The sequence below is a fragment of the Sinohyriopsis cumingii genome, chromosome 5 (genome assembly GCF_028554795.1).
Source record: "Sinohyriopsis cumingii isolate HCF-2022 chromosome 5, ASM2855479v2, whole genome shotgun sequence".
NCBI classification, from domain to species: Eukaryota; Metazoa; Mollusca; class Bivalvia; order Unionida; family Unionidae; genus Sinohyriopsis; species Sinohyriopsis cumingii.
The window spans coordinates 886,985-905,729 of NC_142965.1; the positions used below are offsets into that span (position 1 = coordinate 886,985).

General features: G+C 35.7%; 1 protein-coding gene across 1 annotated transcript in view; it reads right to left on the bottom strand.

The window, feature by feature from the left end:
- Nucleotides 1-18,745, bottom strand: part of LOC149798509 (uncharacterized) — an 83,636-nt gene that overhangs the window by 46,262 nt on the left and 18,629 nt on the right. Inside the window, exons 3-5 of the mRNA XM_089957118.1 lie at nt 7,246-7,359; nt 2,808-2,921; nt 1,232-1,345 (exon numbers count right to left, since the gene is read on the bottom strand). Of these exons, the coding sequence (XP_089813244.1) occupies nt 1,232-1,345; nt 2,808-2,921; nt 7,246-7,359 (342 nt within the window). The remainder of the gene's footprint in view (nt 1-1,231; nt 1,346-2,807; nt 2,922-7,245; nt 7,360-18,745) is intronic.

Genomic DNA, 18,745 nt, shown 5'->3' on the forward strand with positions numbered 1-18,745 from the left:
AAAATAACGCAATAGTATTACCTTCTGTGCAGTTCTTGCCAGTCCAACCGCTAGTACAGTTGCATATGTATGAACCAATGATGTTTGTGCATGTACCGTTATTTCCACATGGTGAAAAGCTGCATTCATTTATGTCTGAAACAACAAACAGGTCACATTCAGCTCATTAGTTACTGAGTGGTTTCTTTTTCTGCTTTCTCCTTATATTAATATATGCAGCTGTTACTCAGCCGGAACCGACATTACATCACGGATTTGTCCGTTTTGCATAGTGCATGTTCAAAACTTAATTCATTTTAAGGTTGCACCTGATAACGTTAGAACACATGCACAACAACATGCCATAGATTAATAAGATTTCTTGACTGCGTAAATGTTTAAACAATTTATCCTCATATATTTTCTGAGTATCAGTGTATGCTATAATCTGCTACAGATATGCTCTACGAAATAAATCTAACACGAAATGAGCAGCAAAATAGATTGTCCTTGAATTTCATTATGCGTTCGTTTCAACAAAGCACTTCTTTTAAAAACATTACATGTGCATGAAAGCATGGATTTATAAATATAAGAAAATCAACAGCTGTACCTTCCGTGCAGTTCCTACCCATCCATCCGTTTAAGCAATTGCATACATATGAACCGTTGGTGATCGTGCATGTTGCGTTATTTCCACATGGTGAACTAATACATACATTCAGGGCTGAAATGTAGATTGTATACATTACGACTACTAGGTGATCAGTCTTAAATATTATCTCTTCCTCTGAACTAAGCATATCAGGTAGAATTACATCGAAATCCTCGTTCATTTCTTCCTGCGCTTCCAGGAATAGAGTTGCCTTGCAATTTAGGACCATGCGAACCACATTAGCTCAAGAAGAACACAGTAAAAATATAATACGCCGATAAGTATATTTAGCCGTCCCCTTAATACAATTTGATTAGATTATATTATGTACCGTTTCGCTCAACCAAATAGTTGCAAAATCAAATTAAAGGATGAATTGATGTCTTCCGTGTATACCAGCTTTTAAACAAACACAATGATAGTAGGGATACTGCATGGACAAAAATAAATGCATTTTGACTGATAATCTTGGTTTAAGGCTTAATAACATTTTTGATTTTAATATACAATGTATCCAAGATGAAGTGCATAAGAATTTAGTCACAGTTGAATGCTGCGCGCATTTCATTATGAACAGAAGGCAAGTAATAACTTTACCTTCTGTGCAGTTCCTGCCCATCCAACCGCTTGTACAGTTGCACGTGTATGAACCCATGGTGTTTACGCATGTAGCGTTATTTCCACATGGCGAAATGTTGCATTCATTTATGTCTGAAACGAAAGACAAGTCACTTTCAGGTAATTAAGTGCTGAATGTTGTCGTTTTCGTTTATGTCTTACATAAATATATACAGGTGTGACTAAGTCGGTCCAACTTTCCATTATGACTTTGTGCGCCCCAAATAATGAAATTTACAAGCCAAGTCATTTTTAAGATTGTACTTGATAACATTAGGACACAGACACGAGGGCTCACAGAAGTTAGTGGTTTCTCTTGATAGAACAGTAAACATCGGATCTTCATATATTATCTGAGTATACGTGTATATTATACGTTCCTACCGAATGCCTTAAGAATAAAAGCTGGCGAATAGAGAGTAGCAGAGGTGTTTGTATTTGAATATTGTAATGAGAATTGATCTGCATAGAATAACATTTGGAAACCCTCTTTTCTGCATGAAACCTGGAATGTATAAAGAGAGCACAATCAGTCGATAAAACCCCATTTCAGTTATTACCCATCCAACCGTTTAAAGAGTTGCATAGCCTAGGAACCGTTAAGGCTCTTGCAAGTTCCATTATTTCCATATGGTGAACTAGCACATATATTCAGAACTGAAATGTTCATTGTTTACATTAACTCTACTTGCTTTTGAGTGCCGTATATGCTCTTTTCCTCTCTACTATGTATGTCAGATAGAATTGTTTTGGAACAGACTTTTTTCTGTTACAGTGTTTCCCGGAATACAGGTTCCTCGCAATTGCCAGCCGTAGTGAATTCCAAAACGCAGCAACAACACAATAACAAAACAAATAACACCGATGTCTATATTCAGTCTTCGACTAAATGCAATTTGAGCACATTGTATGTGAAGCATCTGTTTGGTAAATGAAACAAACGCAAAGCCAAATTAAAGCCTTAAGTCATAACTTAAACTCGTACAAATTCGAACAGAACTACAATTATGCTTGTGTTATATTATGCCCAAGCCATATAGTCTATCGGTATTTGTGAATGCTTTATCATTGATCAGAAAATGTTTACTAGCCTGTAGAGTCGTTGAAAACATAGCATCTTTATTAATTTATGCAACGAAGCATGTACCAATTGCAAGCCTTACGACATTGACTTTTATTTTTACCTGGTTTCATTTCAATTAAATTTCCCACATGGTTTCTGGTCAGAGTTTGTTCTTCAGCAGAATATGTACGCTTGTTCAGGCTCATTAACAAGATAAATGTTACGATTAGAAACCATAAGTTCATTCCACAGTTTTAATCGCAAATTTGTCAAAGCCAATTTGGGAATAGACTACATTAACACCATTCTTCCTCTTCAGTGGTATACACCAAAATTCTAATAAACGCATGTTGACTGATAATCCTTGTTTTAAGCCTTAATAACATTTGCGATTTTATATAGAAGGCATCCAAGATGCAGTGCGCAAGAATTTAGTCACATTTGAATACTGCGCTCATTCCGTTATGAACAGAACGCAATGAATAACTGTACCTTCTGTGCAGTTCCTGCCCATCCAACCGCTTGTACAGTTGCAGGTGTATGAACCCATGGTGTTTACGCATGTAGCGTTATTTCCACATGTCGAAATGTTGCATTCATTTATGTCTGAAATGAAAGACAGGTCACCTTCAGGTAATTAGGTGCTGAATGTTTTCGTTTTCGTTTATGTCTTACATAAATATATACAGGTGTGACTAAGTCGGTCCAACTTTACATTATGACATTGTGCGCCCTGAAAAACGCAATTTACAAGCCCAGTCGATTTTAAGATTGTACTTGTTAACATGGGAACACAGACACGAGCATGGAGCGAGGGCTCACAAAAGTTAATGGTTTCTCTTGATAGAACAGTAATCGGAGTATCTTCATATATTATCTGAGTATACGTGTATATTATACGTTCCTGCAGAATGCCTTAAGAATAAAAGCTGGCGAATAGAGAGTAACAGAGGTGTTTGTATTTGAATATTGTAATGAGAATTGTTCTGCATAGAATATCATTTGGAACGCCCCTTTTGTGCATGAAAGCTGGAATGTATAAATAGAGCACAATCCGCCGGTATAACTGCATAGCAGTTACTACCCATCCAACCGTTTGAAGAGTTGCATAGCCTAGGAACTGCTAGGGTTAGTGCAAGTTCCATTATTTCCACATGGTGAACTAGCAGATACGTTCAGAAATGAAATGTTGATTGTTTAGATTAACTCTACCTACTTTTGAGTTCCGTATATGCTCTTTTCCTCTCTACTTTGTATATCAGATAGAATTGTTTTGGAACAGACTTTTTTCTGTTACAGTGTTTCCCGGAATACAGGTTCCTCGTAATTGCCAGCTGTAGTGAATTCCAAAACGCAGGAACAAGCACAATGACAAAATAAATGACAACGATGTCTATATTCAGTCTTCAACTAAATGCAATTTGAACACATTGTATGTGAAGCATCCGTTTTGGTAAATGAAACAAACGCAAAGCCAAATTAAAGGCTTAATTCATAACTTAAACGCGTACAAATTCGGACAGAACGACAATTATGCTCGTGTTATATTATTGTATCCCTATTTGTGAATGTTTTATCATTGCTCAGAAAGTGTGTACTAGCCTGTAGAGTCGTTGAAACATACCATCTTTATTCATTTATGCAACGAAGCATGTACCAGCAGAAAGCCTTTCGATATTGACTTTTATTTTTATCTGGCTTCATTTCAATTAAATTTCCCACATGGTTTCTGGTCATAGTTTGTTCTTCAGCAGAAAATTTGCTTGTTCCGGCTTATAAACAAGATAAATATTACGATTAGAGACAACAATTTCATTTCACATTTTGAGTCGCAAATTTGTCAAAGTCAGTCTGAAAATAGACTACATTAAAACCATTCTTCCTCCTCAATGGTATACACCAGAATTCTAATAAACGCATGTTGACTGATAATGCTGGTTTAAGCCTTAATGACATTTTCGATTTTAATATACAAGGTATCCAAGATGCAGTGTGCAAGAATTTAGTCACATTTGACTTCTGCGCTCATTCCTAACGATTCAAAAACGTTTTGAAAGAAACATTATGAACAAAACAGAAACAAAAAATTTACCTTCTGCGCAATTCCTGCCGATCCAACGGCTTTTACAGTTGCACTGGTATGAACCAGTGGTGTTAATGCATGTAGCGTTATGTCCACATGGTGAAATGTTGCATTCGTTTATGTCAGAAACGAAAAACAAATCAAAATACCCAAATTAGTTGACTGTAGGTGTCTTTTTTATTTTTCTTTCTTATATAAAAATTTGCAGGTTTCACTTAGTCGAAACCGAAACCAAAATTATATTATAATTTTGTTGTCTCTGCATACTGCAATTTATAAGCCCAATCGTATTTAATATTGTGATTCGTAGCGTTAGGACACTGGCACCCTCATGCAGTGAAGGCTGAAAGGGACAGTTGTCAACTCTACATTACTTTGTGAGTATATTATCTTCATATCAGAGTATACGTGAATGCTACACGTTTCTATATAAATCCCTAAGGACAAAAGCTCACACCCGAACGAATTGCAAAACTGATTAGCATTGGATATCATAATGTGGTTTGATATGCATGGTATATCACATTTACGCGGTATATGTATATGAAAGCTGATATTTATTAACATAGGACAACACTCGGTCATAACTCCCGTGCAGTTCCTACTCATGCAAATGTTTAAAGAGTTGCACTCATATGATCCGTTCCTGTTTGTGAAAGTTGCATTATTTCCACACCGGGAAATTATAACAAACATTCTGTGATGTAACGTTGATTTTATACATTATTTGTGCTTTTTCTGAGTGTCATTTATGCTCTTGTCCTCTTCATTATGCATAACAGAACGGAACGTTTAGGAGTAATTTTGGTTTGCTAGAATGTTTCCCAGAAGACAGTTTCCTCGCTCTTTGGAACCTTACCAAATCCAGACCGGCAGGAACAATTCAGTAACAAAATAAATGATGCCAATATCTATATTCAAGCGCCCACTAAATAGAACTTAAACATGTTGTATTTTGAAAATCTATTAGGTAAACGAAACAAACGCAAGGTCAAATTAAAATCTGAGTTCCCAATTTACGCCTGTACAAAGTCACCCTAAACCATAATGATGGTATTAAGATATTATGGACAAGTCGTATGCATCCTCGATGCTCGTCAATGCTTTCACGTTGCTCAACAAGTATATATAAACACGTAGACACACTGAAAACCTATCGTATTTATTCTTAGATGTAACAAAGCATGTATTAGTAGGAATGATTTAGAGAATCACTTTGAAATTTTATTTTATGTCAGTCATTTTCTTGTCCTGGTTATATTCAGTTCGACGTTTGTATTTTGGTCGAAAAAGAAGAGTTCCAACGGCTTATAAGCATCTTATATTTTACGTTTTGAAGCCCAAGATTCCTTTCACATGTTAATTCGCAAATTTGTGAAATTAAATTTTAACATAAACTACATTGATCAAACTCATCCCTTTCAACTGTTCAAATGGAATTTCCCATATGTGTATTTTACCATAAAACCTTGCTTTAAGCATTAGTACTAATATTCCAATAAAATATATAAGTATACAAAATGCCGTCCGAAAGATCTGAAATTTTCGCTCTTCACGTGTTTAAAGAATAAAACAACCTATACAAAACATAACATTTAAGCAAAATTTACATTAGGAAAATAACGCAATAGTATTACCTTCTGTGCAGTTCTTGCCAGTCCAACCGCTAGTACAGTTGCATATGTATGAACCAATGATGTTTGTGCATGTACCGTTATTTCCACATGGTGAAAAGCTGCATTCATTTATGTCTGAAACAACAAACAGGTCACATTCAGCTCATTAGTTACTGAGTGGTTTCTTTTTCTGCTTTCTCCTTATATTAATATATGCAGCTGTTACTCAGCCGGAACCGACATTACATCACGGATTTGTCCGTTTTGCATAGTGCATGTTCAAAACTTAATTCATTTTAAGGTTGCACCTGATAACGTTAGAACACATGCACAACAACATGCCATAGATTAATAAGATTTCTTGACTGCGTAAATGTTTAAACAATTTATCCTCATATATTTTCTGAGTATCAGTGTATGCTATAATCTGCTACAGATATGCTCTACGAAATAAATCTAACACGAAATGAGCAGCAAAATAGATTGTCCTTGAATTTCATTATGCGTTCGTTTCAACAAAGCACTTCTTTTAAAAACATTACATGTGCATGAAAGCATGGATTTATAAATATAAGAAAATCAACAGCTGTACCTTCCGTGCAGTTCCTACCCATCCATCCGTTTAAGCAATTGCATACATATGAACCGTTGGTGATCGTGCATGTTGCGTTATTTCCACATGGTGAACTAATACATACATTCAGGGCTGAAATGTAGATTGTATACATTACGACTACTAGGTGATCAGTCTTAAATATTATCTCTTCCTCTGAACTAAGCATATCAGGTAGAATTACATCGAAATCCTCGTTCATTTCTTCCTGCGCTTCCAGGAATAGAGTTGCCTTGCAATTTAGGACCATGCGAACCACATTAGCTCAAGAAGAACACAGTAAAAATATAATACGCCGATAAGTATATTTAGCCGTCCCCTTAATACAATTTGATTAGATTATATTATGTACCGTTTCGCTCAACCAAATAGTTGCAAAATCAAATTAAAGGATGAATTGATGTCTTCCGTGTATACCAGCTTTTAAACAAACACAATGATAGTAGGGATACTGCATGGACAAAAATAAATGCATCTTGACTGATAATCTTGGTTTAAGGCTTAATAACATTTTTGATTTTAATATACAATGTATCCAAGATGAAGTGCATAAGAATTTAGTCACAGTTGAATGCTGCGCGCATTTCATTATGAACAGAAGGCAAGTAATAACTTTACCTTCTGTGCAGTTCCTGCCCATCCAACCGCTTGTACAGTTGCACGTGTATGAACCCATGGTGTTTACGCATGTAGCGTTATTTCCACATGGCGAAATGTTGCATTCATTTATGTCTGAAACGAAAGACAAGTCACTTTCAGGTAATTAAGTGCTGAATGTTGTCGTTTTCGTTTATGTCTTACATAAATATATACAGGTGTGACTAAGTCGGTCCAACTTTCCATTATGACTTTGTGCGCCCCAAATAATGAAATTTACAAGCCAAGTCATTTTTAAGATTGTACTTGATAACATTAGGACACAGACACGAGGGCTCACAGAAGTTAGTGGTTTCTCTTGATAGAACAGTAAACATCGGATCTTCATATATTATCTGAGTATACGTGTATATTATACGTTCCTACCGAATGCCTTAAGAATAAAAGCTGGCGAATAGAGAGTAGCAGAGGTGTTTGTATTTGAATATTGTAATGAGAATTGATCTGCATAGAATATCATTTGGAAACCCTCTTTTCTGCATGAAACCTGGAATGTATAAAGAGAGCACAATCAGTCGATAAAACCCCATTTCAGTTATTACCCATCCAACCGTTTAAAGAGTTGCATAGCCTAGGAACCGTTAAGGCTCTTGCAAGTTCCATTATTTCCATATGGTGAACTAGCACATATATTCAGAACTGAAATGTTCATTGTTTACATTAACTCTACTTGCTTTTGAGTGCCGTATATGCTCTTTTCCTCTCTACTATGTATGTCAGATAGAATTGTTTTGGAACAGACTTTTTTCTGTTACAGTGTTTCCCGGAATACAGGTTCCTCGCAATTGCCAGCCGTAGTGAATTCCAAAACGCAGCAACAACACAATAACAAAACAAATAACACCGATGTCTATATTCAGTCTTCGACTAAATGCAATTTGAGCACATTGTATGTGAAGCATCTGTTTGGTAAATGAAACAAACGCAAAGCCAAATTAAAGCCTTAAGTCATAACTTAAACTCGTACAAATTCGAACAGAACTACAATTATGCTTGTGTTATATTATGCCCAAGCCATATAGTCTATCGGTATTTGTGAATGCTTTATCATTGATCAGAAAATGTTTACTAGCCTGTAGAGTCGTTGAAAACATAGCATCTTTATTAATTTATGCAACGAAGCATGTACCAATTGCAAGCCTTACGACATTGACGTTTATTTTTACCTGGTTTCATTTCAATTATATTTCCCACATGGTTTCTGGTCAGAGTTTGTTCTTCAGCAGAATATGTACGCTTGTTCAGGCTCATTAACAAGATAAATGTTACGATTAGAAACCATAAGTTCATTCCACAGTTTTAATCGCAAATTTGTCAAAGCCAATTTGGGAATAGACTACATTAACACCATTCTTCCTCTTCAGTGGTATACACCAAAATTCTAATAAACGCATGTTGACTGATAATCCTTGTTTTAAGCCTTAATAACATTTGCGATTTTATATAGAAGGCATCCAAGATGCAGTGCGCAAGAATTTAGTCACATTTGAATACTGCGCTCATTCCGTTATGAACAGAACGCAATGAATAACTGTACCTTCTGTGCAGTTCCTGCCCATCCAACCGCTTGTACAGTTGCAGGTGTATGAACCCATGGTGTTTACGCATGTAGCGTTATTTCCACATGGCGAAATGTTGCATTCATTTATGTCTGAAATGAAAGACAGGTCACCTTCAGGTAATTAGGTGCTGAATGTTTTCGTTTTCGTCTATGTCTTACATAAATATATACAGGTGTGACTAAGTCGGTCCAACTTTACATTATGACATTGTGCGCCCTGAAAAACGCAATTTACAAGCCCAGTCGATTTTAAGATTGTACTTGTTAACATGGGAACACAGACACGAGCATGGAGCGAGGGCTCACAAAAGTTAATGGTTTCTCTTGATAGAACAGTAATCGGAGTATCTTCATATATTATCTGAGTATACGTGTATATTATACGTTCCTGCAGAATGCCTTAAGAATAAAAGCTGGCGAATAGAGAGTAACAGAGGTGTTTGTATTTGAATATTGTAATGAGAATTGTTCTGCATAGAATATCATTTGGAACGCCCCTTTTGTGCATGAAAGCTGGAATGTATAAATAGAGCACAATCCGCCGGTATAACTGCATAGCAGTTACTACCCATCCAACCGTTTGAAGAGTTGCATAGCCTAGGAACTGCTAGGGTTAGTGCAAGTTCCATTATTTCCACATGGTGAACTAGCAGATACGTTCAGAAATGAAATGTTGATTGTTTAGATTAACTCTACCTACTTTTGAGTTCCGTATATGCTCTTTTCCTCTCTACTTTGTATATCAGATAGAATTGTTTTGGAACAGACTTTTTTCTGTTACAGTGTTTCCCGGAATACAGGTTCCTCGTAATTGCCAGCTGTAGTGAATTCAAAAACGCAGGAACAAACACAATGACAAAATAAATGACAACGATGTCTATATTCAGTCTTCAACTAAATGCAATTTGAACACATTGTATGTGAAGCATCCGTTTTGGTAAATGAAACAAACGCAAAGCCAAATTAAAGGCTTAATTCATAACTTAAACGCGTACAAATTCGGACAGAACGACAATTATGCTAGTGTTATATTATTGTATCCCTATTTGTGAATGTTTTATCATTGCTCAGAAAGTGTGTACTAGCCTGTAGAGTCGTTGAAACATACCATCTTTATTCATTTATGCAACGAAGCATGTACCAGCAGAAAGCCTTTCGATATTGACTTTTATTTTTATCTGGCTTCATTTCAATTAAATTTCCCACATGGTTTCTGGTCATGGTTTGTTCTTCAGCAGAAAATTTGCTTGTTCCGGCTTATAAACAAGATAAATATTACGATTAGAGACAACAATTTCATTTCACATTTTGAGTCGCAAATTTGTCAAAGTCAGTCTGAAAATAGACTACATTAAAACCATTCTTCCTCCTCAATGGTATACACCAGAATTCTAATAAACGCATGTTGACTGATAATGCTGGTTTAAGCTTTAATGACATTTTCGATTTTAATATACAAGGTATCCAAGATGCAGTGTGCAAGAATTTAGTCACATTTGACTTCTGCGCTCATTCCTAACGATTCAAAAACGTTTTGAAAGAAACATTATGAACAAAACAGAAACAAAAAATTTACCTTCTGCGCAATTCCTGCCGATCCAACGGCTTATACAGTTGCACTGGTATGAACCAGTGGTGTTAATGCATGTAGCGTTATGTCCACATGGTGAAATGTTGCATTCATTTATGTCAGAAACGAAAAACAAATCAAAATACCCAAATTAGTTGATTGTAGGTGTCTTTTTTATTTTTCTTTCTTATATAAAAATTTGCAGGTTTCACTTAGTCGAAACCGAAACCAAAATTATATTATAATTTTGTTGTCTCTGCATACTGCAATTTAAAAGTCCAATCGAATTTAATATTGTGATTCGTAGCGTTAGGACACTGGCACCCTCATGCAGTGAAGGCTGAAAGGGACAGTTGTCAACTCTACATTACTTTGTGAGTATATTATCTTCATATCAGAGTATACGTGAATGCTACACGTTTCTATATAAATCCCTAAGGACAAAAGCTCACACCCGAACGAATTGCAAAACTGACTAGCATTGGATATCATAACGTGGTTTGATATGCATGGTATATCACATTTACGCGGTATATGTATATGAAAGCTGATATTTATTAACATAGGACAACACTCGGCCATAACTCCCGTGCAGTTCCTACTCATGCAAATGTTTAAAGAGTTGCACTCATATGATCCGTTCCTGTTTGTGAAAGTTGCATTATTTCCACACGGGGAAATTATAACAAACATTATGTGATGTAACGTTGATTTTATACATTATTTGTGCTTTTTCTGAGTGTCATTTATGCTCTTGTCCTCTTCATTATGCATAACAGAACGGAACGTTTAGGAGTAATTTTGGTTTGCTAGAATGTTTCCCAGAAGACAGTTTCCTCGCTCTTTGGAACCTTACCAAATCCAGACCGGCAGGAACAATTCAGTAACAAAATAAATGATGCCAATATCTATATTCAAGCGCCCACTAAATAGAACTTAAACATGTTGCATTTTGAAAATCTATTAGGTAAACGAAACAAACGCAAGGTCAAATTAAAATCTGAGTTCCCAATTTAAGCCTGTACAAAGTCGCCCTAAACCATAATGATGGTATTAAGATATTATGGACAAGTCGTATGCATCCTCTATGCTCGTCAATGCTTTCACGTTGCTCAACAAGTTCATATAAACATGTAGACACACTGAAAACCTATCGTATTTATTCTTAGATGTAACAAAGCATGTATTAGTAGGAATGATTTAGAGAATCACTTTGAAATTTTATTTTATGTTAGTCATTTTCTTGTCCTGGTTATATTCAGTTCGACGTTTGTATTTTGGTCGAAAAAGAAGAGTTCCAACGGCTTATAAGCATCTTATATTTTACGTTTTGAAGCCCAAGATTCCTTTCACAAGTTAATTCGCAAATTTGTGAAATTAAATTTTAACATAAACTACATTGATCAAACTCATCCCTTTCAACTGTTCAAATGGAATTTCCCATATGTGTATTTTACCATAAAACCTTGCTTTAAGCATTAGTACTAATATTCCAATAAAATATATAAGTATACAAAATGCCGTCCGAAAGATCTGAAATTTTCGCTCTTCACGTGTTTAAAGAATAAAACAACCTATACAAAACATAACATTTAAGCAAAATTTACATTAGGAAAATAACGCAATAGTATTACCTTCTGTGCAGTTCTTGCCAGTCCAACCGCTAGTACAGTTGCATATGTATGAACCAATGATGTTTGTGCATGTACCGTTATTTCCACATGGTGAAAAGCTGCATTCATTTATGTCTGAAACAACAAACAGGTCACATTCAGCTCATTAGTTACTGAGTGGTTTCTTTTCCTGCTTTCTCCTTATAGTAATATATGCAGCCGTTACTCAGCCGGAACCGACATTACATCACGGATTTGTCCGTTTTGCATAGTGCATGTTCAAAACTTAATTCATTTTAAGGTTGCACCTGATAACGTTAGAACACATGCACAACAACATGCCATAGATTAATAAGATTTCTTGACTGCGTAAATGTTTAAACAATTTATCCTCATATATTTTCTGAGTATCAGTGTATGCTATAATCTGCTACAGATATGCTCTACGAAATAAATCTAACACGAAATGAGCAGCAAAATGGATTGTCCTTGAATTTCATTATGCGTTCGTTTCAACAAAGCACTTCTTTTAAAAACATTACATGTGCATGAAAGCATGGATTTATAAATATAAGAAAATCAACAGCTGTACCTTCCGTGCAGTTCCTACCCATCCATCCGTTTAAGCAATTGCATACATATGAACCGTTGGTGATCGTGCATGTTGCGTTATTTCCACATGGTGAACTAATACATACATTCAGGGCTGAAATGTAGATTGTATACATTATGACTACTAGGTGATCAGTCTTAAATATTATCTCTTCTTCTGAACTAAGCATATCAGGTAGAATTACATCGAAATCCGCGTTCATTTCTTCCTGCGCTTCCAGGAATAGAGTTGCCTTGCAATTTAGGACCATGCGAACCACATTAGCTCAAGAAGAACACAGTAAAAATATAATACGCCGATAAGTATATTTAGCCGTCGCCTTAATACAATTTGATTAGATTATATTATGTACCGTTTCGCTCAACCAAATAGTTGCAAAATAAAATTAAAGGATGAATTGACGTCTTCCGTGTATACCAACTTTTAAACAAACACAATGATAGTAGGGATACTGCATGGACAAAAATAAACGCATCTTGACTGATAATCTTGGTTTAAGGCTTAATAACATTTTTGATTTTAATATACAGTGTATCCAAGATGAAGTGCATAAGAATTTAGTCACAGTTGAATGCTGAGCGCATTTCATTATGAACAGAAGGCAAGTAATAACTTTACCTTCTGTGCAGTTCCTGCCCATCCAACCGCTTGTACAGTTGCACGTGTATGAACCCATGGTGTTTACGCATGTAGCGTTATTTCCACATGGCGAAATGTTGCATTCATTTATGTCTGAAACGAAAGACAAGTTACTTTCAGGTAATTAAGTGCTGAATGTTGTCGTTTTCGTTTACGTCTTACATAAATATATACAGGTGTGACTAAGTCAGTCCAACTTTCCATTATGACTTTGTGCGCCCCAAATAATGAAATTTACAAGCCAAGTCATTTTTAAGATTGTACTTGATAACATTAGGACACAGACACGAGGGCTCACAGAAGTTAGTGGTTTCTCTTGATAGAACAGTAAACATCGGATCTTCATATATTATCTGAGTATACGTGTATATTATACGTTCCTACCGAATGCCTTAAGAATAAAAGCTGGCGAATAGAGAGTAGCAGAGGTGTTTGTATTTGAATATTGTAATGAGAATTGATCTGCATAGAATATCATTTGGAAACCCTCTTTTCTGCATGAAACCTGGAATGTATAAAGAGAGCACAATCAGTCGATACAACTCCATTTCAGTTATTACCCATCCAACCGTTTAAAGAGTTGCATAGCCTAGGAACCGTTAAGGCTCTTGCAAGTTCCATTATTTCCATATGGCGAACTAGCACATATATTCAGAACTGAAATGTTCATTGTTTACATTAACTCTACTTGCTTTTGAGTGCCGTATTTGCTCTTTTCCTCTCTACTATGTATGTCAGATAGAACTGTTTTGGAACAGACTTTTTTCTGTTACAGTGTTTCCCGGAATACAGGTTCCTCGCAATTGCCAGCCGTAGTGAATTCCAAAACGCAGCAACAACACAATAACAAAACAAATAACACCGATGTCTATATTCAGTCTTCGACTAAATGCAGTTTGAGCACATTGTATGTGAAGCATCTGTTTGGTAAATGAAACAAACGCAAAGCCAAATTAAAGCCTTAAGTCATAACTTAAACTCGTACAAATTCGGACAGAACTACAATTATGCTTGTGTTATATTATGCCCAAGTCATATAGTCTATCGGTATTTGTGAATGCTTTATCATTGATCAGAAAATGTTTACTAGCCTGTAGAGTCGTTGAAAACATAGCATCTTTATTAATTTATGCAACGAAGCATGTACCAATTGCAAGCCTTACGACATTAACTTTTATTTTTACCTGGTTTCATTTCAATTATATTTCCCACATGGTTTCTGGTCAGAGTTTGTTCTTCAGCAGAATGTGTACGCTTCTTCAGGCTCATTAACAAGATAAATGTTACGATTAGAAACCATAAGTTCATTCCACAGTTTTCATCGCAAATTTGTCAAAGCCAATTTGGGAATAGACTACATTAACACCATTCTTCCTCTTCAGTGGTATACACCAAAATTCTAATAAACGCATGTTGACTGATAATCCTTGTTTTAAGCCTTAATAACATTTTCGATTTTATATACAAGGCATCCAAGATGCAGTGCGCAAGAATTTAGTCACATTTGAATACTGCGCTCCTTCCGTTATGAACAGAACGCAATGAATAACTGTACCTTCTGTGCAGTTCCTGCCCATCCAACCGCTTGTACAGTTGCACGTGTATGAACCCATGGTGTTTACGCATGTAGCGTTATTTCCACATGGCGAAATGTTGCATTCATTTATGTCTGAAATGAAAGACAGGTCACCTTCAGGTAATTAGGTGCTGAATGTTTTCGTTTTCGTTTATGTCTTACATAAATATATACAGGTGTGACTAAGTCGGTCCAACTTTACATTATGACATTGTGCGCCCTGAAAAACGCAATTTACAAGCCCAGTCGATTTTAAGATTGTACTTGTTAACATGGGAACACAGACACGAGCATGGAGCGAGGGCTCACAAAAGTTAATGGTTTCTCTTGATAGAACAGTAATCGTCGTATCTTCATATATTATCTGAGTATACGTGTATATTATACGTTCCTGCAGAATGCCTTAAGAATAAAAGCTGGCGAATAGAGAGTAACAGAGGTGTTTGTATTTGAATATTGTAATGAGAATTGTTCTGCATAGAATATCATTTGGAACGCCCCTTTTGTGCATGAAAGCTGGAATGTATAAATAGAGCACAATCCGCCGGTATAACTGCATAGCAGTTACTACCCATCCAACCGTTTGAAGAGTTGCATAGCCTAGGAACTGCTAGGGTTAGTGCATGTTCCATTATTTCCACATGGTGAACTAGCACATACGTTCAGAAATGAAATGTTGATTGTTTAGATTAACTCTACCTACTTTTGAGTTCCGTATATGCTCTTTTCCTCTCTACTTTGTATATCAGATAGAATTGTTTTGGAACAGACTTTTTTCTGTTACAGTGTTTCCCGGAATACAGGTTCCTCGTAATTGCCAGCTGTAGTGAATTCCAAAACGCAGGAACAAACACAATGACAAAATAAATGACAACGATGTCTATATTCAGTCTTCAACTAAATGCAATTTGAACACATTGTATGTGAAGCATCCGTTTTGGTAAATGAAACAAAATGCAAAGCCAAATTAAAGGCTTAATTCATAACTTAAACGCGTACAAATTCGGACAGAACGACAATTATGCTCGTGTCATATTACTGTATCCCTATTTGTGAATGCTTTATCATTGCTCAGAAAGTGTGTACTAGCCTGTAGAGTCGTTGAAACATACCATCTTTATTCATTTATGCAACGAAGCATGTACCAGCAGAAAGCCTTTCGATATTGACTTTTATTTTTATCTGGCTTCATTTCAATTAAATTTCCCACATGGTTTCTGGTCATGGTTTGTTCTTCAGCAGAAAATTTGCTTGTTCCGGCTTATAAACAAGATAAATATTACGATTAGAGACAACAATTTCATTTCACATTTTGAGTCGCAAATTTGTCAAAGTCAGTCTGAAAATAGACTACATTAAAACCATTCTTCCTCCTCAATGGTATACACCAGAATTCTAATAAACGCATGTTGACTGATAATGCTGGTTTAAGCTTTAATGACATTTTCGATTTTAATATACAAGGTATCCAAGATGCAGTGTGCAAGAATTTAGTCACATTTGACTTCTGCGCTCATTCCTAACGATTCATAAACGTTTTGAAAGAAACATTATGAACAAAACAGAAACAAAAAATTTACCTTCTGCGCAATTCCTGCCGATCCAACGGCTTATACAGTTGCACTGGTATGAACCAGTGGTGTTAATGCATGTAGCGTTATGTCCACATGGTGAAATGTTGCATTCATTTATGTCAGAAACGAAAAACAAATCAAAATACCCAAATTAGTTGATTGTAGGTGTCTTTTTTATTTTTCTTTCTTATATAAAAATTTGCAGGTTTCACTTAGTCGAAACCGAAACCAAAATTATATTATAATTTTGTTGTCTCTGCATACTGCAATTTAAAAGTCCAATCGAATTTAATATTGTGATTCGTAGCGTTAGGACACTGGCACCCTCATGCAGTGAAGGCTGAAAGGGACAGTTGTCAACTCTACATTACTTTGTGAGTATATTATCTTCATATCAGAGTATACGTGAATGCTACACGTTTCTATATAAATCCCTAAGGACAAAAGCTCACACCCGAACGAATTGCAAAACTGACTAGCATTGGATATCATAACGTGGTTTGATATGCATGGTATATCACATTTACGCGGTATATGTATATGAAAGCTGATATTTATTAACATAGGACAACACTCGGCCATAACTCCCGTGCAGTTCCTACTCATGCAAATGTTTAAAGAGTTGCACTCATATGATCCGTTCCTGTTTGTGAAAGTTGCATTATTTCCACACGGGGAAATTATAACAAACATTATGTGATGTAACGTTGATTTTATACATTATTTGTGCTTTTTCTGAGTGTCATTTATGCTCTTGTCCTCTTCATTATGCATAACAGAACGGAACGTTTAGGAGTAATTTTGGTTTGCTAGAATGTTTCCCAGAAGACAGTTTCCTCGCTCTTTGGAACCTTACCAAATCCAGACCGGCAGGAACAATTCAGTAACAAAATAAATGATGCCAATATCTATATTCAAGCGCCCACTAAATAGAACTTAAACATGTTGCATTTTGAAAATCTATTAGGTAAACGAAACAAACGCAAGGTCAAATTAAAATCTGAGTTCCCAATTTAAGCCTGTACAAAGTCGCCCTAAACCATAATGATGGTATTAAGATATTATGGACAAGTCGTATGCATCCTCGATGCTCGTCAATGCTTTCACGTTGCTCAACAAGTTCATATAAACATGTAGACACACTGAAAACCTATCGTATTTATTCTTAGATGTAACAAAGCATGTATTAGTAGGAATGATTTAGAGAATCACTTTGAAATTTTATTTTATGTTAGTCATTTTCTTGTCCTGGTTATATTCAGTTCGACGTTTGTATTTTGGTCGAAAAAGAAGAGTTCCAACGGCTTATAAGCATCTTATATTTTACGTTTTGAAGCCCAAGATTCCTTTCACAAGTTAATTCGCAAATTTGTGAAATTAAATTTTAACATAAACTACATTGATCAAACTCATCCCTTTCAACTGTTCAAATGGAATTTCCCATATGTGTATTTTACCATAAAACCTTGCTTTAAGCATTAGTACTAATATTCCAATAAAATATATAAGTATACAAAATGCCGTCCGAAAGATCTGAAATTTTCGCTCTTCACGTGTTTAAAGAATAAAACAACCTATACAAAACATAACATTTAAGCAAAATTTACATTAGGAAAATAACGCAATAGTATTACCTTCTGTGCAGTTCTTGCCAGTCCAACCGCTAGTACAGTTGCATATGTATGAACCAATGATGTTTGTGCATGTACCGTTATTTCCACATGGTGAAAAGCTGCATTCATTTATGTCTGAAACAACAAACAGGTCACATTCAGCTCATTAGTTACTGAGTGGTTTCTTTTCCTGCTTTCTCCTTATAGTAATATATGCAGCCGTTACTCAGCCGGAACCGACATTACATCACGGATTTGTCCGTTTTGCATAGTGCATGTTCAAAACTTAATTCATTTTAAGGTTGCACCTGATAACGTTAGAACACATGCACAACAACATGCCATAGATTAATAAGATTTCTTGACTGCGTAAATGTTTAAACAATTTATCCTCATATATTTTCTGAGTATCAGTGTATGCTATAATCTGCTACAGATATGCTCTACGAAATAAATCTAACACGAAATGAGCAGCAAAATGGATTGTCCTTGAATTTCATTATGCGTTCGTTTCAACAAAGCACTTCTTTTAAAAACATTACATGTGCATGAAAGCATGGATTTATAAATATAAGAAAATCAACAGCTGTACCTTCCGTGCAGTTCCTACCCATCCATCCGTTTAAGCAATTGCATACATATGAACCGTTGGTGATCGTGCATGTTGCGTTATTTCCACATGGTGAACTAATACATACATTC